At 34.8% G+C, this 26,839-nt stretch overlaps 2 protein-coding genes across 2 annotated transcripts in view; both read right to left on the bottom strand.

The window, feature by feature from the left end:
* Positions 1-5,409, bottom strand: part of LOC138330217 (polycystin-1-like protein 2) — a 48,074-nt gene extending 42,665 nt beyond the window's left edge. Inside the window, exon 1 of the mRNA XM_069277673.1 lies at positions 5,225-5,409. The gene's annotated coding sequence lies outside the window, so the exon portion shown is untranslated. The remainder of the gene's footprint in view (positions 1-5,224) is intronic.
* An 8,072-nt stretch (positions 5,410-13,481) lies between these two features.
* LOC138330214 (zonadhesin-like) lies at positions 13,482-25,219 on the bottom strand. Its single transcript, XM_069277667.1, has 8 exons — positions 24,059-25,219; positions 21,194-21,367; positions 20,471-20,635; positions 19,419-19,577; positions 18,510-18,650; positions 18,043-18,185; positions 17,514-17,598; positions 13,482-17,054 (listed from the first exon to the last, which is right to left on the bottom strand). The coding sequence occupies exons 1-8, from the start codon at positions 24,108-24,110 to the stop codon at positions 15,934-15,936; spliced, it is 2,040 nt and encodes a 679-aa protein (XP_069133768.1). The 5' UTR covers positions 24,111-25,219; the 3' UTR covers positions 13,482-15,933.
* Positions 25,220-26,839: the final 1,620 nt, after the last annotated feature.

The following is a 26,839-nucleotide window of genomic DNA, read 5'->3' as shown; positions in this document are numbered from 1 at the left end:
AACTTAATTTCAACTACATCTACAAATACTAACATGATCGGGGTCGATTCTAACTTGACTTTTTGTTGATAGTTACGTATAGTGTTACTTCAAAAGAAATATCTAAGCATTAAATTGCGTTCTTGGGGGATTTATGGTCCTATAATTCTCCAAGGATTGCAGACAAATTGCGCTATAACGCGTAATGATTAATTTGTTTCATGATTAATATGATTCATCACATCATGGGAGAATTATACGACCATAAATCCAACAAGAAGGGATTTTAATGAACTTTATCAGGTATCACCTGGGATGTCAATGAGTCCCATCATTGGGGAAACTGTTTGCACATGTCTCGTTTTCTAACAACACTAATAAACATATTCATCATATCTGTGATTTTTTTCTGTTTTCTCGCAAGCATTTAATTTCACAGAAATTAACTTACAACATAGTTGAAAATGTGTATGTTTTAATTTCGCTTTTTTCGCAGATCCATCCAAATCCGCGAAAGTAAATACTTCACGGAATTGATCAAATACTTGGGGTTGGGAGATTTTAGCCTGTCGTATGAACAACTCTTTCAAATGATAATTTGCGTAAATAAACCCCCTCGAATAATTTCGAAACAGTAAATCGTGAGTAAAGCGAATTTTAATCCCTCGCGAAAAAAGCTATATCTACAGTTGATGATATTTATTACTTCATATTCAGTGGATTTTCAGAAGCTGTACTTCTATATTTTAAAAGAATCTTTCATTCTGCAGCTAGTGTTTTCTAGCAATTTTGATAATACATGACTTTCGTATTTTTTTCAACCACTTTTATCCATCTATTAAAGTATTTATCTTATAATTATTTTGAAATGAATATAAACAACGACAATTCAAGTTTGATGATTACGAATTGAAGCACCATGCTATGACCTTCTTTCGTTTCACGAAAAAAACATGATACGAAACTAACATTATCCACAGCCTAACCCAAGCTACACGATGTAAGTTATATTTTAAAACCCGCGTCCTGCTTGACGACTCAATCTATATGGAAAGACGTGTTCGTTCCTGTTTTCAAGTATTGATAAATGTATATCATTACAAACGATAAAGCGCAGAGTTTTAATTTCAAATCTATTATTTGTAAACAATGGATTGTAAAATAGACCGCGTGACGCTCGAATAGTCCCACTTCGAGGGCATGCGTACTTAACGTTCACCACGAGACCGTTATTGAAGTGTAAACTTATATTTATAATTCATACGGATCTTAATTTGATTCCAATTCAGAAGAAATAATGATTGACGGTTTACCAAGCATTGACTCCCAAAGGTAATAAATGATATAGGAAAGGCACGGCATGAACTATATATAAATGCCGAAGGGTTCCGCGATGCTAATTCTATGGATGACAACTCAACTATTGAATTGAAGTATATAAATGGTACTATCATTATTAGTATAAGATAAATGCAGTTATTTTGAAACGGTGCAAAACAAACTCTACCAGCTTTTATTAACCATTCTCCTTGTAATGTAGAATACCCCCAAAAACGCCATTACCGTACCTTTCGTTTTGGATCAGATATATCATTAAAAATGCCTGTACTGGTATTTCATGCAAACACGTCGTTCTGAATAACTTTAGAATAGCTTTATGTATGAGCATAGATCCCTTTGCACATCTGCATTCTGTGACCATGCGGTATTTCTCCATTGAAGCACTTGTCCAGTATATTTAACCTGTTTTAAGAGACCACATGTCATGCGTGACCACATTTGTAGCCCCCAGAAGGGTGCCTTTGACATGTTTGACTGTATGTCTATGAGGGTTTTGAGTATGCACAAAAATTCGTCAGTGCAATACCATCAAATAATATAATCAAAAAATAGAAAAATCACTTGTGTATATATATATGTGTACTTTGGAGGCGTAAGTAAACATGTGAAAAGTAATTATCACAATAACAAGTAAATAAATAATATCAGCGTAAATAACAATTAACGATATGACGTTGATAGTGATAATTAATTCTTAATGTAGTAAAGAAGGCTCTTGTTTATTTTTGTTTAAATCAATACTACTTAATTAACTGTGAAAAAATCCCATAAGGATTCCGAAAATGCATAATTTAAATTCAAAAATAAAATGCTGTGATATTCATTATACTCCCACAACTAATTTAATGGAGGGGATTACTGCAAACGGGTTGCCCGACTGTCCGTCCGTCCGTCCGTGTATATTTAGACACAATTTTGTCCGGCGAACTTTCCATAAACTACGTAAGAGATTCCTAACATAAAGGGGAGTTGAATAAACTGACTAAACTATATAAGTTTCTGCAATGTCACCTGTTGATGGAGTTTTTACTAAATTTGTGAAGCGAAGGTATTTGTCTTCCACTCTATTTTTTGTTTTTTCGCAAGACTTTTATGAAACTCCTCTAACAAGATAAAAAATAGAAAATATGTTCATCTAATGAAACAAAGCTTTCTCGATCAATAACACAGCACGGAATATATTTTCAGTGTCATATCAAAGTATGTAAAAAGTGCATTAAAAGAGGTAGAAATTAACTCTTAACGGAATTAAATTCTTTCACAACGATCTATACGAGAACAATATCGAATAGCACATGCATTTACTTGATAAACTAGCATTGTTGACTCATTCTTGAATTTTAAAGTAAATAACAATATTAAAAAAAATAACGCATAAATGTTACCCTCAAATAACATCATAAATAAATAGATTAAATAAATATAGTGTGTTCGCGTATTCATGTTTTATTTTTCAAAACAGGAAACTACGTTGCATTCGAATCAGTATTAAAATGGAAATATAATTCTATATGCTTATTATTGTTGGTATTTCGCTTAAAAGGCACAATTCTATTGAACAAAATCTAAATGAATCGGTTTTATCACACACAATTTCCTGATTAATCATTTTGATTTGATTGGTCGACGTGTGGAATTAACGCAAACAATGCAAAATAGAATTTGCTATCGTTTACATTTCCCGTTCATTTCAATAGTGCCATGAATTATCCAAGCACAGATCTTATTACATAGAAATTATCAAATTGAATGTAAATTTCAAGAAAAATATGAATATAATGCTATATTTTTTAAAATCTTCAATATGTTTATGAATTTTTAAAATTCAGTATTCCATAATAAAAGCAAATGGAGAATAATTAGTGGGATTCTGCATCAGTAAGTATGCATGCTCCCATTGTATAAGGCAATGCGATAGCAGCCATAAGCATTGAGACGATATCACCATGTGTAAAGCAAAGTGTCCACAATAATGCAGAAAACTTGATATCACTATAAATCACGTTAATTATTTAATGCACTTTTAATTGTCATTCTAACCCCGCTTCATGCAATCGATATAGAATTTGACTATTGACCAAGACGTGCTTTCGTCTCGTGGTAGAAGTATGTTTGGTATTTTAGGGTTCATTTTCCGTCTGCATTTCATTTCACTGGTAACAAATATGACACCAGGAATGATGACAACATCAGAATAATAAAACTTATAATACTTAATAACTGGCAACTCAAATTCATTGATTATAACAGAAACACATTTATATCATTTTTATGTAAAATACAATCGATAATAAATAATGATGTTTTAAACGTGCTTATTTTAGCGGTTGTATTATCGTAGTATAAAGAGTATTTTTATCGTAGTATAAAGAGTATTTTGCGGTATTGGGGTATTGAACCACAGACCGCGAAACGCGCTAATTTATATCCGCGCTAATATTATGTATTTGTGTATTACAGGTTTATCTGCCCACGCGGGAAGCTTTTTATATTTTCTTCACTACCACAAATTACCAACATTTTGAAAATTACAATGCTTACAATGAATAGGTTTTAATTTTACAAGCACACATACAAATGTAGGAGTTGAAAATAATTTTAGCAGTACTGCCAAAAATCATTTTATATACATATACAGTGCATTGAAATAAAAAATAAAACAAAAACAAAAACAAACAAAAAACCGGTCAAACCATGATGCTAAGTTGAGGTATACAATTTCATTTCAGATTTTAAAGTTATATGTGCCGTATTTTTCATAGTCACTAATCAAGAAGAGCTTTTAATATGTTATTCAACTCCAAAAGTTACCAACATTTTGAGAATTACAATACTTTCAATGTATAAGATTTAATTTTACAGGTACAAAAAGGACTGAAAATTATTTTTGGTAGTACTGCCAAAAATCATTATATTAACATCTTCATTGTAATGAAATGAGTACATACGGTCAGACTATGAAGCCATCTTGTTGTCCACAATTTCATTGCACATTTTTACAGTATTATTAGTAATTGTAAGGTACATTTCCATCTAAACATGTATAAGGCATAAAAAAAGAATTTCACAGTGCATAACCAATGTGTTCTATCTAACATTTATAAGGCATTACATATGTGTGTCTGTCCATTTGAATGATTTTCACAGCTTTATTCATTAAAACTTATGGTTTTAAATTGATAATTAAAGAAAAATTAACATGTCCAAAATTTCGGCCAATTACGGCACATATAACTTTAACAGTATTATTAGTTTTCTGCAGATATGTTTCCGTCTAAACACATATAAGGCATAAAAACCTAGAATTCTGTTGTGCATAAATTATTTGTTGTTACTAATGTTTATAAGGCATCAAACATGCTTGTCTGATCATTTGAATGGTTTTCACAGCTTTGTTCATCAAACCTGATAGTTTTCAATAGATTACTGAAGATAAGTAACATGTCAAAATTTTATGATCAGTCACGGCACATATAACTTTAAAACAAACTAACCGCTGAGTTACTCCCAACCACCTTATCAACGAACCAACTGCAAACATATAATTTTTGACACAAAATTGATTTCAAACACATGGTTACAGTGATCAATTATCAATTCACGCATTCACAATTATTGCTTTAGAAAAAATTGTGATAAGTGCAAACATATTTTAACAGAATTTAGAGTAATTAAAATAATAGAAAGCTGAAATATAAATACCACTGAGAAACATTCGTTTACAGTAGTTTGACAATCAACATTTTCATTTTATTTAAACATATTTTATTGTAATATTTAATTAAAACAAGTGTTACCAATGAAAGAGTTTCATAACCATTGATCGGTTAGAAGGTTAGACATTTCATAGAAATAGTGTCAAATAATTGATATTCTGAATGTTTAAATAGGTAACTCTACCTACCTTGACAAGTATCCTCATTTATCGCCGACAGATTGTTCGATGCGAGAAATATATTTCCGAGTGGTGATTCAGGTCCGAAAGGGTCAAGTATGTCCTTTAAGCCAAGCATACAACACCATATGTCGATTACATACCGACATTAAAATGATCGAGTGGTGAAATGGTCCGGAATTTAACATTAAAATTCCGTCTAATTAAACTATGGGCACCGCTCTACCATGGATGACAATGGCAAATATAGTCTAAGTGATAACTGTATATGAATTGGTCTAACCAGACAATGATTAACCATCCTTTTGTATTCGAGCAAAAATACAAACAACAAAATCCATTTTCAGACCGAGTTTGTTGACATTTCCTAAATGACAGATATTGATAGACAGTCATTGTAATTGTTGGACAGCTAGCAGTTCATCCTCTATGATAGGTATCAAGTTAAAGAAATCGTTACCGTATCGGATAACTTTTGCAGGATACTTTTCAAGAATGTTTGTTTCAATTATAAACAATTTCTATATATGGACATGTACAGTGTAGAAAATTTTATAAACGTGAATTATTTTTGTATTATTCGAGGTGAACTTAATTTCAGCGACTGTAAATAATATCCGCGAACAAAATAAAAAGAAAAAAATACCAATTAAGAGAACAATATTTCTTTTTTAAAAATGACAAATGTGCTAGCATTTCTTCATAGCATTGTATTATGCTCGCAAAATTTAACAATTGTATAGTATACACTTTGTATTGCAATACATTCTTTGTAATAGTATTGAAGGAGTTACAGATCATTCAATGTCATTTTAAACTTTACTCGTCATTATTTCATTAGTTCTAAAACAAAGATTGTAGCAACGTCATACTTCAAATTTAAATTTCATAAAGACGAAAACAGAATATAAAGGATATCAAACTTTCTATGGGATGAAGAAATGAGAAATATTCTATTTGTTACATTTCAATGTCTTCGCGTTAGGCCTACTCAATTTTAGAACTCAATTTAATTCTGCCGCGATGACTATTTACCATTTTCCATTGTTATCTACCGCTATGTAATATAGTTCCATATATATGGGTCAAAAGCTTCAAAAAAATATAATAAGAAATTAATTTCAATATAAGTTATGTTTCAAATCTTATCTTTTAACATTCAACAGAGTGTTTTGGTCACAAATGTTGTTTTACTGCAAATGTAGTGTTCTGATTGGTCAATGTATTTTTTTATCAACGAAACCTTATATTTCCCTGCGAAAAATGTAATAAAAATCAATATACTGGTTTTATCTCGTTATCATTTAAAATAAAGTGTTCTATTTACACTAAGGATTCTAGATTAATTATATATAAAAATTATGTTTAACATCGATAAATTTCATCGAAATTTGAACAAAATTGAGCTCCAAGATTATATGGAGCGCATTCTTGTACAATTAGCGATTTCATATCTCAATTAAATTCCCGTGAAACAAAAACCTCCTGTCAGCAGCGGTAATATTTATTTGCATACTACCATTAAACATTCAAATTATAATACCAGATATTTACTGGGGGATGGTTTAGCAAATCAATACGGATTGTTAATATGAAGGTAGTGTGGTGTTACGCATACCCGTCAATTTCACCGAGCCTGTGTGAAAAACAAACACTAAACATTCCATGATAGAAATTTCCTACTGCATCAGATTTTAGAAATATTTTATGCCTATGAGTTAGTACTTCTCTTTAATACACGTGCAAAACATTTCAAAACAAAATGCCGCCTGGACAGAAAAGAGAGCAAAAATAACAAAACGAAAGAATTAGTATTCGGAAAAAATATATCTACAAACTGTGTTCATAGAAATTGGATTTAGAATATAGTTTGTGTACAATCTCTGCTTATCAAATGCAGAGTGGCAAAATCATGACCATATGTTTATGAATGTAACAACAAAAAATTGAATAAAAAAACGAATATCAACTATAAAACAGCTCATTTATGCGGATAATTAATTTCGCGGTTCATGCCTACCGACTTCTTGAATGAGATGTAATTTCGCGGTTCATGCCTACCGACTTCTTGAATGAGATGTAATTTCGCGATTTATGCCTACCGACTTCTTGAAGGAGATGTAGTTTTGCGATTTATGCCTACCGACTTCTTGAAGGAGATGTAGTTTTGCGATTTATGCCTACCGACTTCTTGAAGGAGATGTAGTTTTGCGATTTATGCCTACCGACTTCTTGAAAGAGATGTAATTTGGTGATTTATTTATACGTAACGACTTGTTGAAGGAGATGCAATCTCGCGTTTTTTATGTCTAATGGCTTGTTGAAGGAGACGCGATTTGGTGATTTATGCCTCACGACTTCTTGAAGGAATTTCGCGATTAAAGACTCATTTGTTTCTATTGTATTTGAGTTTGATGCATTTCTGAGGCGATCAAAATTTTTACGATTTCTAATTGCCTTCAAATTATGCAAAATAAAAATAGCACACGAAAATTAGTTGATTTACAGTATACATTACTGACGATGGTAGATGGATTAATTAAAATAACAAAGTACATTGTTGATGAAAACGTGTGATATTATTGTCAGATGATGGTATACATAATTATTTAATGATTAACATTCAAATTCCACGGTTGACTTGATGTAACCCAGTAATGAATGATATCAACATGTAATCAATGTAATTCGCTCTATAGCATTATCGGTAGATTTAATAATTGTATTATTCGACTGAGATAATTAAGTCTTCTAATATTTATTTCATGGTAATTTATCGCTATGGAATCGTTGATGAAAAGATTTACGAGACGGGGTTGAAAAGCAGCTATTCAATCACCATAGCTCTGGCTGTTGATTAGTATTATTCCAATATCCGTATCGCCAATGGGTAACAGAGTACAACAGGAAAAACTAGGTCATACCCCATGTGGTGGGGCCGCAGTGACCGATTGGCTAACGTATCTCTATATACAGTATCATATTTTTTTTAGGTTCAAATCAAATTTTATTCAAAAAATCATAATTACGTAACATTTAGTGTCCTCACACAGGAGGCGATTCATTCAACACACAACCATATATACTTTTATTTACTTTTTTCACTCAATCTTATATACCTTATATACTATTTCAACCTCACTGTTTTTTTAATATATCATATTATATAATATCACCATTAGTTCTTCACCTCTGGGTTTTGAGTTCGAATCTCGTATAGGGTAGTTACCGAGTGGCTAAGCTATTCCGGCACATTAATTACCAGTAGTCCTCCACCTCTGTGTTATAAGTTTGAATCTTGTGTATTGTAGTTGTCAAATGGCTAAAGTGTTCCCACATATCACTACTAGTTCTGCAACTCTCGGTTTCGTGTTCAAATCTCGTGTATGGTAGTTACCGAGTGGCTAAGATCTCCCGACATATTTCTACTAGTTCTTCATCTCAGTGCCTCGAGTTCGAATCTCGTTTAAGGTAAGTTATCGGGCAGTGACCGTAGGTCGGTGGTTCTCTTCGAGCACTCCTGCTTTCCTCAATTTCTTAAACCTCCTCAAATGACACTTCTTAGCGAGGAGGCGTAGTCTTTAAAGACTTGGAATGTTGATGGGAGAATAGTGTAACCAACATAGTGGATTTCTTATAATCGACTATCTATATTGACTCTCCTTTTTTCATACACAGGGGGCCGCGGTGGCCGAGTGGTTAAGATGTCCCAACATATTACCACAAGCCCTCCACCTCTGGGATGCGGGTTCGAATCCCATGTGGGGCAGTTGCCAGGTACTGACCGCTGGCTGGTGGTTTTTCTCCGGGTACTCCAGCTTTCCTCCACCAACAAACCTGGCACGTCCTTACATGACCTTGGCTGTTAATAGGACGTTAAACTAAACAAACCAATCATACAGAGTTGAATTAACCTTATCCGAAACGGCTATGTTTTTTATGAGTTTGATATTGTCGTAGAGTCCCTAAATTTATAAAGTTTACCCTAATACTACACTTATCATCACGTTCTGGGTAATTTAATTAAAATTGATTAAATGTTCATTTTCATAACACTTATCATCACGTTCTGGGTAATTTAATTAAAATTGATTAAATATTCATTTTCATAAGACTGGTCGTCTTAGATGTTTCCGGCCGTTGTCCTAATTACCTCGCGTTGTAATTAGTCGATTATCACTGTACCAGACGGCAAAACAGCGAAACACAAACTTTTATACTGAATCTCTGATGTATTTGTTTGGTGTTATACCTTAACGTTATAATTGTTATCAAGAAACTTCTTTTTCGGTTCGTAATGTCCAGTAAAGCACTTAAAAATCAAACATCGCTGTTTGATATATAGTTTGATACACCTTAATATGAAACCAGTGCCCGCTCTCGATCTTCCGGAGAGCGAATCATGTTACCTTTGTCACAAATATGTCTGACGACTGACCAAGGGAGATAATACGGATAGTTTCTTCAAATTTGCATTTGTATTTTTATTTGGTTGTTCTTCTCAGCGAAAACGCAAATACTAAGGCCAAGAACTGCATCATTGTGTGGTTCAACTAAACTAAACTTATACAGAAAGATAATGCACTGCTGTAAAAACAGACACTTATATAAATAAAATAGTATACTCAATGTGACTCTAGTCCAATTAGTTTAAATTAAATATTACAAAGTAATAAACCATTGTTGCACACCTAAAGAACCATACTTCTGAGATCAATATCCCCCTTTCACTAATGCCCTTTCTCGTAAACTTTACCCGATATTCTCCCGACCCCCTACCTGACACACACTCTATCTGCGCTCCCTTTTTCCCGCTCTCTCAGAGACTTGACACCCTCCTATCCCCCCTCCATCTCGACCTCAGTCACAGTTTCTCTCACTCGATCTCTCATTTCATCTTTATCACTCTCGCAATTATGAGCCAGTACGTGGGAATGCCATTAATATGCTGAGGGAGCTATGCTTTCACTTTGGTACTTCTCGCACCTGTGTTTTGGTTAAACATATTGCAATTCACTCAAACCTTCAGATTATATAATGAATTTTATCGATTATGCAAAATATAAATATTTTTGATATATGTTCATATGTTCTTATTAAAACGGAATTTGTAACTATTGTAATGGAAAACAGTTAATTATATTCGGCACATTTATAAATTAGTTTGATGTTTTATTTATTTTTTACAACATCGGAATTTAAATGATTTATTTTTATTTTCTGTAAAATACATGGGAGGTTACCCGTATGTCTTTATTTATGGTATGAGTATGTTTACAAGGCAGATACACATGTCCCCTACCGGTTCTTATACATTGTACTTATCCGCCCGATACAGTTGACTTCATACATGTAGGATAATTGTAAAAAGAATGGACGAGTGTAACATGGACTAGTGTAACATGGACTAGTGTAACGTGGCTATAAAAACAATTGTATTTTTATTACGTTTTCTTCCTTAACCAAAGTAAATTTTACAAACTGATGTAGCTTGTTTCCTTTCCATGTTCGCTGAATACGCATTACCAGTTACTAAATTTTAATCACATGAAATTGTGGTGTGTGTTTGTCATAGTAGTCTCAAGGAATTACGGAAAGTTTTTCTCTACAGAAATCACTGAGATATGCGAAGTGTGTTACCTTCACTATACTTATATAGACGATACGTATCACAGGGGACTGTGTCATGTTTTTTCTGGATAACAAATATCAGAGAGAACTACTATTTATGATTGGCTTAACTATACCGTATAGCAAACACAAGTAGGAGTGGCAATATCAATCTGGTTTCCAACACACCTAGAAAAAAATACAGCCAACTGGTCTTGTTTTCTTTGATACGATCGTGTTTTGGATTAGAAACTGAATGTAAAATATCAAATTATGGTATAGTTTGAAAACTTCAAAATTGTGTCCGTAATAGTCGACAAATGCGTTTTTGTGGGAAATGCACGTATTGTAGCTCTTCTGTTAAAAGTACAAATACTGGTGTTCCGCAAGAGTCAGTTTTAGGCCATTACTTTTAATTCTGTATATAAATGACATTATCAAATAACATTGTTGTGCTAGACTACTGTCTGAAAAAAGAAGATATAAGTTTGTACATTCAACAAATGTATATATGTGTTGAAGTTGATATATTTTGGATAAAAACGTTCATCGAATAGTAATGTTTATACTAGAGGTAAAAATGAGAATGAATGGGCAATTTGATTGATAATAGCACAAACCAGTGATATTGATTATATTAAAGTTGAATTGCTGCTAATTTCACTGTAACGATATGTAACTTAAACATTTGATATTCAAACATTGAAATGTAACTTGATGATTTAGCTCCCCAAAAGCATATGTCGGCCTATAAGAGAGCCGAAATCTAGGAATCATATATTCCTGGTTTTGAATAAAGCGCCTTCAATCACCGCCATGTTCAGTGACTTCGGATTCCGAATCGTATCACGTGACTGACGTTCGACACGACCAGCACGTGGTGAGCCAGATAACTAACGTAAGCGCACATGTGTTTGTTTACGTTTTCCTTCTGGCTTATATGAGCAAATCATGCTGGTATATGTCCACAGATAGAGTATTTGAAACATCCAATTTACACATTACCGTAAAATATTGTGTGGATCAAATATAGTAATGTGCGAGCATTATTTTCTTTGTTTTTTTGTAGATAGAGTCTGATGAGCTCGACCACATGTTTTGTTTATGAAAAATTGTTGATGTTTTTCTCTTGGTTTCACAACCCTCGTTTTACTTCGAGATTGTCGAGACGATGTTCGGAAGAGTTCGGAATGATTCGGCATCTTTCGAGCCTATTTTTCATGTGTACACGTTAAAAAGATTTTTTACTTTTATAATTAAAGATACTTCCAGTGCTGCAACTTTATAAAAAGTGGTAAAATTAGAAAGTTTAAAACTCAGGAAGACGGAGAAAAATATGTATAACACTTAAACAGTTTTCACTATGACAAAAAGAGCGAAAATGATAGACCATACAACTTTAATATAGATGAGAAAAATTATTTATGAAAGAAAGAGATGAATGACGTATTGATGTTTATTTAAAATAATTACATATTGTTTTGTTCCTGTATTTATTTTTAATTATGAAAAAAAAATACAAAAAAGTCACTAGCTCACATAGTTTCCGGGACCTGGTTAACAGATACGGTTATTTTCTCTTTCCGTTGTCCGGTAATCGTGTCAGCACTATCCTTTGAAAATTCTATAATAAAACTGTCTAGTAATATAGATGACGTAGGTTTGAATGATTTCCATTAAAGAAAAATAAAATGAAGAATTTGATTCAACAATGAAATGGAAATTGTAGCTCATAATATATCTAGCGGTTGTCGATTTCAGGAAATAGTTTTGAAAGGCTAGTGCAACATTGTTTATTGTTACATATACTTTTGTTAAATAAGCTTTGAAACAATCAACTATTTATCTGGACATTACCTTTCCCTATGTAATAAACTATTGACAACTAATATAACTTTTTATGTGAATCTTGTAAAAAAAAAATCTTAATCATTTGTTTTGTTTGCTTGGGTTAATATCCTATAAGCAAATCAGTAATTTCTGAAACTTGTATGTTAAAGGTATACCACGCTTCCTTACTAAAACATAAATCTTTATCAATAGCAATTATAACAGCACAATGCATGTGTACTATATTTGTTGTACACGATCTATAGTTACTACGTATAAACACTTAGCAACTGCAAGATCCTATGGTTTAATCCATGTTACCAAACACAGGGATCTAAGAATTAGTTACAGATTATATAATCATGGACCCGCCAAAGTGCCCTAAGACCATTTTTAGACGTTTTAGAAATGGTCTTATAGAACCATGTAGAGTATGATTTTTATCGTTTTTTTAATCTAGAGCTCTAAAACGTCTAAAAATGGTCTTAGGGCACTCTGGTGGGTCCATGATTATATAATCTGTAACTAATTCTCAGATCCCTGTGTTACCAACGGATGTGTTGCCGCGTGGCGTTGGGAGTATCACAAGGATCTTATATTTAATTATAGTTTATATAATTCTGGACCCACCAGAGTGCCCTAAGACCATTTTAGACGATAAGGGGTCTAGATAAAGAAATTAAAAAAAAAACAAAAAAACTTAAAATACGTGATATATATTGAAAAAATATGAAGTATCCAAGTACTTTTGTCCAAGGTAATTGGTTGACATATTTACATCGTGTGATCAACCGAGCAACTGAAATAGAACAACAAAATACACCCATAATGTTTAATTTTATTGTATATAAAAATAATTCAATTTTCAAGAAAAACGTAGAGCGAAATGGTACTATTTGCTTGATACTGATACAATATATTATGACAAACAATCAAAGCTTTCTAGTTACACGGAGAGGGAATGTACAGTTGTAAACTTGGATCTACTATGGTTTACGCATACAAATAAAGTTTTGTGTTTGTTTAACAGAACTAAATACATGATTAAATAATGCTATTACACTCTGCGTTACGATCTGAACAAGATCCCAAAGTTATAATAAAACACCGGAAGCGGAAATCATGTCAGAACTATATAGGGGAAATCACTCTTGTACAAATTGTATCAATCGGATTATTTCGGAGAAATTCCGGTAAACTTCGGAAATGTGATATATTTCCGAATATTGATGGAAATTACTCTTGCATATCTTGATAAGCTTCCCTTTGAAATAAATACAAAAGTATTAAAAGTTTAAGACAGTGTAAATAATGCTACTCAGTCAAAAAATATAATAATTTTAAAAGGGAATTCAAAATTAATTTCGACCGTAATTCCAAAAGTCATGAAAGTCGCATACCAAGGGTATATAGCACGCGCTATCATATTTAAAATGTTTTATTTTCGCAAGCATTATGCCTTAATTTATTGCCTTTTAATGATTTCAACAGCCCAATTCATTCAAATTTGAACTGAAGAAATATTAAAAGGACTACACGTTTGATCTATTAGGACACAAATAATTTTATCAATATGTTACCATAAGACACAAAACTAATTCTTTTTGAAGTTTTCATGTTTGCTTTAGACGACAGCGAAAAATACAGATGTAAATATTTAGACAAGATAATGTCTGTTTATATATAATGCACCTGCATGTGACGTGTCTGTCAGACCGAACTGGTAATGTGCATGGTTGTAGCTTTTCCGATGCCATAAAAGTTACAATCTGTATAATATTTAAATTAAATGTTTGCATTAGTTCTTGCCCCTGCCACAACTCAGTTGACAACTGTGATTGATGAAACATGTCACGTGTGTGATTCAATTCAATCAGCGTGATATAAAAATCGTGAAATTATTTTGCTTTTATTGCACCAGAAATGGGAATATTTTAAATCCTCATCGACTTAAATTGAAGCATTACATTATCACTAAATTAATTACATTAATTGTATTTCACATCCCACGAAAATGTTAAATGGGTGTTGTATTATATAGCGATTAAATTTTACATGCTAATATATTTCCCGGAATGCATGCGAAGGCTTCATGAGAGCATACTGTACAACAGATTATATTAACTGCGATTGGTTTTCCCGTTTTCGGTATGAACGACATTTAAGCGACAGTTTTATTTTGCGAATTATGGCTGATTAATAATTATTTATTTGCATTTTAAGTTAGAATTCGTGGTTTTTATTCCCCGAAAATAGTGAAACTGAATCGCATCCGAAAATAATATGCGTAACTGTATTCAGCGAACAAAACCCTACTGAAACAATATCTTACACCAATTCAAGAGAATAAAATCATCAGTCATTGGTCTGGGAAAGAAGCGTTTTCCTAATAGTTTAGTAACATTTATCCTACTACGCTAAAATACTATGTTTTATACTTTGTATATACCGAGTACAACCCTCTGGTTGTGCATACAAATTCGAGGAAGAGATAAAATTTTGTAATTATTATTTACAACATTCTTTGTCATCATTTACACCAAATGATATATATATATAATGTTATAAGACACATACATGTTGTTATATATTTTCCAGGATATCGTTTATGTGACAATATGCCACATAAGTGTCATTTCGGAAGTTAAGCCTCTCAAAGACTTCACAAGTCGTAAATTTCGATTTTACAAATATTTCTGTTGAAAGAAACAAGTATACAAGTATACAAGAAATACATGTGTACAACCAAAGAAAATAATCAATAGAATGTTTTTAAGCCTAAACCTTCAGCTCTGAAGTACTGCATAATATATTATACATTTATAACGGCACAATGAGGTTACAATCTACCGTCGGTCGAAGGGAGGTAAGTCAACTTGAATTATTTCCCTTGGATGAAGATCTTGTGTTAGAAAATATTGAGAATAAATGGTAGACCTAGCGTACAGCTGCACTGACATGGCATTATCACCATTCGCTGTTTAAAATTGTGTTCAAATCTTATCACTGTCATGCTAATTGTTTTTTATGTTTGGTTTGTATTTGCACTAAAACACCAGCATTTAATTTCATTACCGGTCACTGTAAAAAGTCCCCAAATGTGTTTAGGGTTGTCCTGTATATTGTCCTGACGATTGGTTTGTATTTTCACGTAAATCCCAGCATTCGCTACCATTCACTGTAAAAAGATTAAAAAATGTTCAAATCTTATCACTGTCCTGTAGATTGCTTGCATTTTAATGTTTGCTTTTTTATTTTCAGTAAACTCTCAGTATTCGCTACCATTCACTGTAAGCATTCCTAGCAATAGGCGCCATCTCATCCTCCATATCGTCTTGTTTCTTTCGCTGTTTCTTCAAATACAAAAATACTATCACCAAGACAACGGCTAGACCGATAGCCACGCCCACACCTATGCCAATCATCAATGGCTTCACGGGGCCATCTGATTGGCTGCTACTGCCGCCAACGAGAATCACGTTCGGAATATCTGTTTCATTATTGTCTTTTGGACCACTTGTGATTTCTGGAATTGTATTGTCATATTCTGTGGTAGCTACTGTTCCGGACGACATAGTACTCGATAGAGCAGAAACAGGCTCGGTTGTTTGTGAACTGATTGATGCTTTTATTGTTGTTGGTGGTGCTTTTGTTGTTATTGTTGCTAATGTTGTTGTATTCGATTTACTTGTTGGTTGGGCAGTTGTCACTTTTGGTGTTGTCGATTTTGTTGTTGTTGTCGCAGTTGTTGGTCGCGTTGTCATTGCTTTCTTCGTTGTTTGTCTAACTGTTGTTGGTTTTGCAGTTGTTGCTTTAGTTGTTGTTGACTTAGTAGTTGTCTTTTCAGTTGTTGTCAATTTTTGAGTTGTTTTTATAGTTGTTGGTTTGGTGGTCGTAGCTTTTGTCGTTGAAGATATTGTTGTTGGTGGTTGTCGTTTGGTTGTTGTAGGGCGTGTTGTTGTCATCGTTGTTTTAGTTGTTGGTTTTGGTGTTGTTGTGGTTGTTATCTTTGTTGTCAAAACTGGAGTAGCAACGGTTGTCTTCTCTGTTGTGACTACTGTTGTCTGCTCCTGAGTAGGCTCTGTTGTAGGAAAACTTGATGTCGTAGGTTGAGATGTCACTTCCATTGTGACTTCCTCTGTTGTCATGTCAACAGCATCCGGAAGCGCGGTTGACGCATCTGTTGTGAACATACCGGAAGTAGTAGTTTCTGTATTAGATAACGTTGTTTCCAAATTGCCATCAGAAGTAATCACATATTGCGTGGTTGTAATGTCATCAGGAGCTTCCGTTGTAATTCTATCTGTTACAGTTGGTATACTATCCGTCGACGTCACTTCCGGTAAGCCTGTCGTCCACTGTAGGGTCGTGTCAAGCGCACTTTCCGTAGTAACATCATCTGCAGAGACATTTTTAGAATTAAGGTATGTTTTGACAGTAAAAGCTACCAAATACCACATAGCCGATAATTTTCATGTGATGGTACATTTGTATTTTCGCTGCTTTGCGGCATGTTAGTGGGGTCGAGAAAATTTAGCATGCCAAAACTTTAATGACAGATGACGGATGTGTTTATCTGCTAAAATAACTGTCTATAAAGTACCAAAAAAACGAAAATAAAAGTTATCAATGAAATCAAACTTACAACATGTATGTATAAACGTGAAGCTCTGTTTCATAGAATATCTTTTTCTTATCTTGTTATAAGGATGTATATTCTTATCAGATAGTAAAATATTCTAACCTAACTTTTCAACACACGTCAAAAATGATATTACTATCAATAATTCTAAGAAGGCTCATTAGCACGGTTATCATATTTTTAAAGATTTATCAGTTTTTGGTTGTATCGACTTACCATTGTCCGAGCAATTGTACAATCTGACGTCATCAATGGCAATGTCACCGACATAACTCAACCCACGGATAGCTGTTATCACGATCTGAAAATAAAATAGGTTGATTTATGGTATTACGGACCGGTATCACGTGTGTGTGCGGTCTGCTGCGTGTGTGAAGTGCGCGTGTGTTTTGGGAATCGTAACATTTCGGAGAAACTTCGGAAATTTGTCGATAATTTCAAAAAAATACCGGAAATTTCTCCAAAATTTTGCGATTGCCTGTTTTGGGTTTCTGCAGGCTATACATGTTGTGTCTCTTTGAAATAGTGCAACGTTTGCCCTACAAACAGGCAAACCTTTCCTTAATAATGTAAGCAGATATGGACTGTTATGGAATAATGGGTCTCGCCCTCATACGAGACAGCTCGACTCAAGATTGTATGTAGTTTTTATACAGAGAGCCAGATAATACTGTTACATATACATGTATCTTAATTATTAATCCAGCATGAGGCATAGTTATGTGAAGATACCAATGAATCTTACTTGTATTGAGGAAGTCACGTCACCAATTTCGAAACTCCCTCGCAGCCAATCTTCGCCTTGATTGCTGGTTCTGTTGAATGATGGTACCAATTCGTCTAAATCTTGTCCATCCCGTCTTACGTAAACAAATAAACTGCCGAGTTCTGCATAAAGAGAGATATAAAACCGTCTTAAAGATCGCCGCACAAAGTAATTTGAATTTTAAATTTCATTCCGGGTAACAGGCTTCCAAAGATTACCTCTGAAGACTAGAGAGAGAGTGACGACCAATTTCAAAGCCACATTGGTTCTGTTATGTCCCGGAGTGAATATAACGTCAGTTATAGTAACCCATTGAGTATTGAAAATTAGCGAAAATGAAAGAAAAGGTAATTTGCTACACTTAAACCTAGTTTGTAACTAGGGTAGGTACCTGAAACATACATATATATATTGCTGTGGCCTAATCAGTTGTGTATACAACTTACCATTCGGACCAATTTTTCCTTTCATGTGGTAGTAAAATTCGAAACAGGTTCCGTTCGGAAGGTCTCGGTACAGAGGGGATAGTAAAGTAGACTTGTGACCCGGTTGGCGTGGAGATGACGATTCTATATAAAGGTAATGACCTGAAATGATAAACAAATAAGATTATCACTTTCAAAACCAAACTATACTCTTCAGAAACACCGGAACGATATATAACCCATTCTCGATACTTCAGGGGTTACTAGACTATCTCTTAGTAAAACCGGAGGCAGTTTCAAGAGCAAAGAAGATTAGAGACGCCAAACGTCAATGCAACACAGTCAACCAGTGTACCGTTAAAAATCTGTGATGTACATCAAAGGATCAAATTACTTATGTGCTCACGATCGGTTGCCAGCAGTTTTACAATGATTTATTATAGGGCCAGATATACATGTACGTCAGTGATAGTAACCTTTGTAGTATCGGTGATGTAGTTGTACATCTTCGTGCGTTCAACCGCAACAAACGTATGAAAAAAATGATAATACTAAAATAAGAAAACAAGACATGTGCAACGCATGCGTAGCGAATGTCAAACAAAGACAAGTCAGAATTATTCTACAACTCATCCACTATATGATTCTGATCGATCAGACTTACCTCCCTTAGTTTCACTTCGTCAAATGCAATCGGATCACCTCGGAGAAATATCCGGCAATCTTCGGAACTATTACTCAGCTATTAATCGGATATCTTAGTGAAGATTACCGGAAATTATGGATGCTGCGATTTCGTCAGACAGAATGAAGCAAAGAGAAGTGAATATGATAGATCAAAATGTCCATATATGAACTGCGGAAAAGAAAGTGGTCATAAAAAGACGATATATAACGATAGATTAATTCCGACTTGTTCATGACAATTACCGTCAGTGGTGTCCGAATGTGTGTGGTCACTTTCCGGTCCGGTGAGGTCCGTAGAGGTGGCGCCACTGTTGACAGTCCAGTCGAAGTCATCACCTTCATGCTGTGTCCATCCACAAAGTGTGGACTCCTCAAAACCACAGGCCAAGTCGGGAGTCTTATCTGTAAGATATGGGATGGAAACGGTCATATGACAACCTTGGCAACAGTTAAATAGCTTAATAATCAAATTTGTTATACCCCTGTGAAATAGTTTATATACTGACTCTATTGACAATAAACTGTTCCGTCGAGCGGTCCAAAGAACTGTTAAAATCGACAATTAAAATGTGCTGTTAGACCGTAGTGACGTCACAATTGGGTATAACAAAACAGTTATCGACTGGGTTTTCGGGCAACGGATGATTTGTTGGACCCTCAAACGAACTGTTGCCCTCACCCCTGTCAACAACTGTATAATGTTTACCAAAATGGTGACTTAAGCATCCATCTTAGATTTTGGGGCAATGGTCTTTTGAAAGTCTAAAATAACAATACTTTCATGCAGCACTAGCAAAACTGAAGAAGCAATATTAATTTTTTTTCAAGATGGCGTTTGTGACAGCCGCCATGGATATCAGACTATCCGTATTGCAGCTCTTAGTTTCATAACCGAAAGTGAGTTTCTGGAAGCTATATTGAACTCAATGGGTTTTTTTCTAAACAATGCCCTAATTTCGTCAATGTGCCTTTACTTAAACAAATAAATACGAAAATATCACATAAGTGAGCGAAAATATCTTGAGGAATATTCATTAGATACTGTAATGCTTTCCTATGGATAATTAATTAACGTAAATGAAACTGGGCCCATGAGTTGTCGTCAACGAATAAATATAATGTTAAAATTCATATCGTATAACCAATAAGGAGGCCCTGTGATCGGTTATGTTTGATATGTTGGACAGTTGCCATGAAGGTCGGCAGTTTTCTTCAGATACTCTGGCTTAAGGATACCCAAACCACTACAATGTAGAACAAATTACATTCATGTAGAATTGAACTTGCCTACTCACATTTACATGTGGGTAGAACATCGCTCCATTTATTTCCGTCACAATATATAGAGGCTGGACCCATCAATATGTATTCTGGTTGACACTCTAGCGTTAACAAGGCGTCATTTTTTGATGGCGTCATTATTAGATGTGGACTGTGATCAGGTAATTCACATCCGGGCGCTACAAACGGAAGAAAAGGAAATCAGATGTTTAGAATGATCATTAAAGGCTCGCTATCTTTCCGAAACAAAAACAAACTAAAAGATTCTTAAAAACAACAATAACATAGGAAACTTTATATTGATGGTCTAAGATGAGGTTACAATACGAAATAAATGCAAGATTCCCTCTGGTCTATGTTAACAATTAAGATTCATTTCGCTGGTTTGTTGTCTGGAGCAGTGGCGGTCAACAAACGCGCGGTAATTAGGACAACGGAGGGAAACATAATACATATCATTTGGTGGTTCCATTTTCATGTATATAATACATATACAGACTGGGGTTGGATGGTTGCATTTTGATATATCAGACGGGAGTGTATATTACTTATATAGACAAGAGCTGTGTGGTTCCATTTTCATGTACATGTATAATATAATGCATGTACAAAATGATTAGTAGAGAAACTTGGGCTGGGTGGTACTATATATTACACCGGGATATAAATTACTTATATAAACATGAACTGGGTGGCTCCATTTTCATGTATCTGGTAGGGGTGCATAATTATGTTACCTATACAGACTGGAGCTGGGTGATTCCATTTCCCGTTGAGACAGATCGCCACATTGGCACCATGAAGTGTGAATCTTCGTCTGCATCGGAAGCGGGCAATCTTTCGTCTACTACGGTACTTAACGCGTCCATATTTAACTTTACTGAACGCAGGACAGTCCTGTGACGCCACAACTGAAAAAAACACGTCATCATGTTACATGTATTTGTGTCTCGTTTCCTTTGAGTCAAAGTTTACGCCGTTTTTGCAGAGTAGATGTAATAGCGAAGTCATATAGAGTTGGGGGGTGGGGGATATTTGAGGTTATGATGGTAAGTGATCTTAAATTGAGTTGAGTTTTCCCCTAGAGATTGTTATTCCTATTTGGATTCAGAATCATCAACACCTATAAAATAGAAGACGACATGGGTTTCAAGAATTTACAACACTACAACACAGACTCACAACACTACAACACTGATCCACAACACTACAAAAATGACTCACATCACTACAACACTGACTCACATCACCACAACCTGACTCATCTCAATACAACACTGACCCACAACACTGACTCACATCACTACAACACTGACTCACATCGCTACAACACTGACCCACAACACTACAACACTGACTCACATCACCACACACCTGACTCATCAACACTGACTCACAACACTACAACACTGACTCACATCACTACAACACTGACTCACATCGCTACAACACTGACCCACAACACTACAACACTGACTCACAACACTACAACACTGACTCACATCACTACAACACTGACTCACATCACTACAACACTGACCCACAACACTACAACACTGACTTACAACACTGACCCACAACACTACAACACTGACTCACATCACTACAACACTGACTCACATCACTACAACACTGACTCACATCACTACAACACTGACTCACAACACTACAACACTGACTTACAACACTGACACAACACTGACTCACATCGCCACAACACTGACTCACATCACTACAACACTGATTCATAGCACTACAACACTGACTCACATCACTACAACACTGACTCACTACAACACTGACACAACACTACAACACACACCCACAACACTACAACACTGACTCACAACACTACAACACTGACCCACAACACTACAACACTGACCCACACACACTAAACAACACTGACTCACATCACTACAACACTGACTCACAAAACTACAACACTGACTCACAACACTACAATACTGACACACAACACACTGACTCACATCACTACAACACTGACTCACAAAACTACAACACTGACTCACAACACACTGACACAACACTGACCCACAACACTACACTGACCCACAACACTACAACACTGACCCACAACACTACAACACTGATCCACAACACTACAACACTGACCCACAACACTACAACACTGACCCACAACACTACAACACTGACCCACAACACTACAACACTGACCCACAACACTACAACACTGACTCATAGCACTACAACACTGACTCACAAACTACTACACACTACAACACTGACTCACAACACTACAACACTGACTCACAACACTACAACACTGACCCACAACACTACAACACTGACCAACAACACTACAACACTGACTCACATCACTACAACACTGACTCACAACACTACAACACTGACCCACAACACTACAACACTGACCCACATCACTACAACACTGACTCACATCACTACAACACTGACTCACAACACTACAACACTGACCCACAACACTACAACACTGACCCACAACACTACAACACTGACTCACAACACTACAACACTGACTCACAACACTACAACACTGACTCACATCACTACAACACTGACTCACATCACTACAACACTGACTCACATCACTACAACACTGACTCACATCACTACAACACTGACTCACATCACTACAACACTGACCCACAACACTACAACACTGACTCACAACACTACAACTCTGACTACAACACTGACTCACAACACTACAACACTGACCCACAACACTACAACACTGACCCACAACACTACAACACTGACTCACAACACTACAACACTGACACACAACACTACAACACTGACCCACAACACTACAACACTGACACACAACACTACAACACTGACACACAACACTACAACACTGACACACAACACTACAACACTGACACACAACACTACAACACTGACACACAACACTACAACACTGACCCACAACACTACAACACTGACTCACAGCACTCCATCACTGACTTACATCAGGACAATATTAACTCACATCAAGGGAATATTGTTGCAGAAAACAATTTTACATCTTTAAATATGAAAATGCTGCCCGCGCATGCGCCAGTCTTCTGAAATAATGCTAAAGAGGCCCACCAGGGGTAGTCAACAGGCAAGCATAATTGAACATTTCATAATATTTTTAATGAATTTTGAAAATCATAAACACATATCCAAGGATACATACATTTTTAGGCAGACACAATTTTTGAGGTATCGCAATGAAGTGCATAAATGTATTAATTTATTCTGTTTCGGAAGACTAACTTCATCGCTACATGTATATAATAGGTCTATAATTCTCTACATAAAGTATATATATTTGCTGAATTTTTCATCACTTTTTCAATACATGATCAAATTTGTGGCATAGTGTTTAAACATTGTACTTAATTACTATTGTTGATTTATGCAAAAAAAAAATGATTGATTCTTTGCTGGTATATTGCAACGAAAATATTAGTCCTAATGTAAAGAGAGCTTGTTGAATACAATTGGATCAATTCAGCGACAGAGGGAATGTGTGAGAAGCAATTGACAATTGAACAATTCAGAATAGTTCGATTGATACTTACACAGAATTTCTCCCATGGCAACCATCGTCAAAACTAATATCTCTAGCTTCATCTTTACGTAAACCCAGCCGGGAAAAACAGATAGACGCACACACTAATTGGCAATTTAACACTTTCTTAGTGGTCCCAGAGGAATGGTTTTCGCAATCAAATCCCGGATAGCTTCAATACAATAAACTCAAAGACTGGGTTCGATCTTAATGACACCGATTACTGACGTGAAAAATATCTGGGTAATCACTCGAGAAAATAGATAATTTAGATACAGAAATTCGGAGACGATATTAAATTTACAACAGTAAATTTATTTTAAGAACTATTATCCTTGAAGCTTTTTCCCGTATGTAGAAGTCTTGCTGAACCATTCGCCCGAGTCGTCCGTACACACTGAATGTGATGAAGTGTAAATTGGAAATAAAACAATGATTTCGTACTGTCAACCAAAAAAAGAGAATATCTTTTCTCAGATATGTTCTTGTAAATTCTATTATTCCGCTGTGGACTCAAAACAAATCATGTGACGATAAGCAGGTCAACAAACTCCTCGAGTATTGTTCCAGTGCCGAATGTGTTGTTGTGGAACAAAAAAGATGGCCGCTGAACCATCTTATTTTGAAATATTCAGCTTTAAAAAACAAGTTTAGCCATATTCCAATGACAGCAAAGCTTGCCTTTCCGTTGGATCCGAGAGTTTCGTATTATTTCACATTCAAGGATGTTTTAAACGTGTTTACAATGCACATCCGACGATTATGAATGGAATAAGCTCATTTAAAAAACACATTCACGTGAAATACATCTAAGCAACATGATCCAAGACTTAGATAATGCAATTCATCAAACTGTAAGGAACCTGTGTGTTGAACTTAAATCTCGAAAACGGCAGTGTATGGAAAGTAGTAAAAATCTTCAGAACGACGAAGTGGAACGCCTAATTTGAAGAAGACCAAGTTTGAAGGTGGTGTCCTGACTGGCAGTGTGACCTTCCATCCCTGTGCCTGTCGCACAACCATAAACTCCCAAGAAGGATAGATTTTCAGTAGTACCGGAAGCTCATTAGTAACGGAAGTGGGCCATGTTCACGAGAGCTTACATACTTCAGATTTGTAACCTTTGGAACAAAACGCTCAATGCTACTTATAAACCCCAAATTCATGTTCAAAATCTTCTTACTCTCGATGTAAACAAAGCGCCAGTTGCTATTTTTGGATTCAAGAGTTCGCTACTGTGTGCAAATGCAAAATATTTGAGTGTATTTTAATTGCATTTGCTTGCTATGACTGCTTTCAAAGTGAATTTGTTGCCAATCAAGCCATTTGTTCGATAAAATTCATCAACATCAACAGAAGCTTCATCACATCCAAGGTAGGGGGATTTTTTTCTCTTCTTTATAATAATGGTTCCACTAAAAGTAAATTGTAACGGAATAACACCCAGAAATATTACTCAGATGTTTGTAAGAAACCTAACATTTTTGACCTTGCAATGATCCCAAAATCATGAACAGCATTGTCAAACTGTATTTCCCTTATACAAGAAACATATTTACTGCATGCCTGCATGGAATTTACACAATGTATTGCAAAGATTAGAAAATTTTATAGTACTTCAGATAATTATATTAATCTACTGTCACAATACTTATATCTTCCCAAGAAGGTACCGTATAAAAGTTGACAAAGTAGAACATGTATGTTCTATTCATGTTATAACCACAATGTGTGTCAAATTAGTTTCTGTAAAACACACGTTTTTTTCATTTTTTAAAGAATCAAAAATATATGTCTCGTTTTTAAGTGACAGAAACAGTCTCGAAAAAGAATGGAGACTTAAAGTATCTTATAAATCGATTTCTAAAACATTTAGCCGTTTTGTATGAAGAACAGTAGATAGGATTAGCTGCATTATCCGGATGAATGTCAAATGACATCCGGATTAAAGAACCATTCAATATGTTTACCCGAACAGTCAAATCAGTTAAGCGCCATCTTAGACAAAAAGGAGGATGAGCTAAGTACACTGTATGTCATTATGGAAAATCACAAAAGTCTTTCCCGAAAATTACGATGTCCAGTGAAGATCGGTATTTACGATTTACCATCTTTTGGAATTTTACAGAGAGAAACACAGTTATAAATAGGTCAAATTTCTTCGATACAAAATAAAATTTAGATAAAAAGCGCAAAATTAGCCGGTTCAAGGTAAATACATTTTATTTTTATTTTACCTGGCTCACTACATAACGTATCAATGGTTTGACATAATTAAAGGATTACACCTGCAATAAATTACTTATATATTTTACCGTGTGAAATTGACATCATTTGAGTTATTGTTAGGTGTTCGTATCATTCAGAGGTTAAAGATATGTTAACCTCTGTAAAATGTAAGTGTAAATAGCTTGCATTAGACACAAATAGATTCTAGGGACGGGACATGATATGATCTACTTGAGACGTAATGTTTATTGAGCAATTTCTATCCATCAACTTATTGGTATTTGTGAGGTTTGAAAAAGCGCAAGTATCGGATGTATATGACGGATTGATTTGGCTAAATGACGGCCTAATTCGACCTCTCTCCCCCTCTCCTCCTTGAGTATATTTTAAATCGACCCCTGGGTATATTTTAAATCGACCCCTGGGTATATTTTAATGCGACCCCCAACCCTGGGTATGTTTTAAATAATCTCTGATTGGATAATTTAAGTACATTTCCATTATTAATTTATGAACATAATAGTTTGATTCTAACTTTTTTTTTCGTTTTTTTCTATTGTCA

The sequence above is a fragment of the Argopecten irradians genome, chromosome 8 (genome assembly GCF_041381155.1).
Source record: "Argopecten irradians isolate NY chromosome 8, Ai_NY, whole genome shotgun sequence".
Lineage (NCBI taxonomy): Eukaryota > Metazoa > Mollusca > Bivalvia > Pectinida > Pectinidae > Argopecten > Argopecten irradians.
Note: the sequence above shows the minus strand (reverse complement) of the source record. Positions and strands in the feature narration are given on the sequence as shown.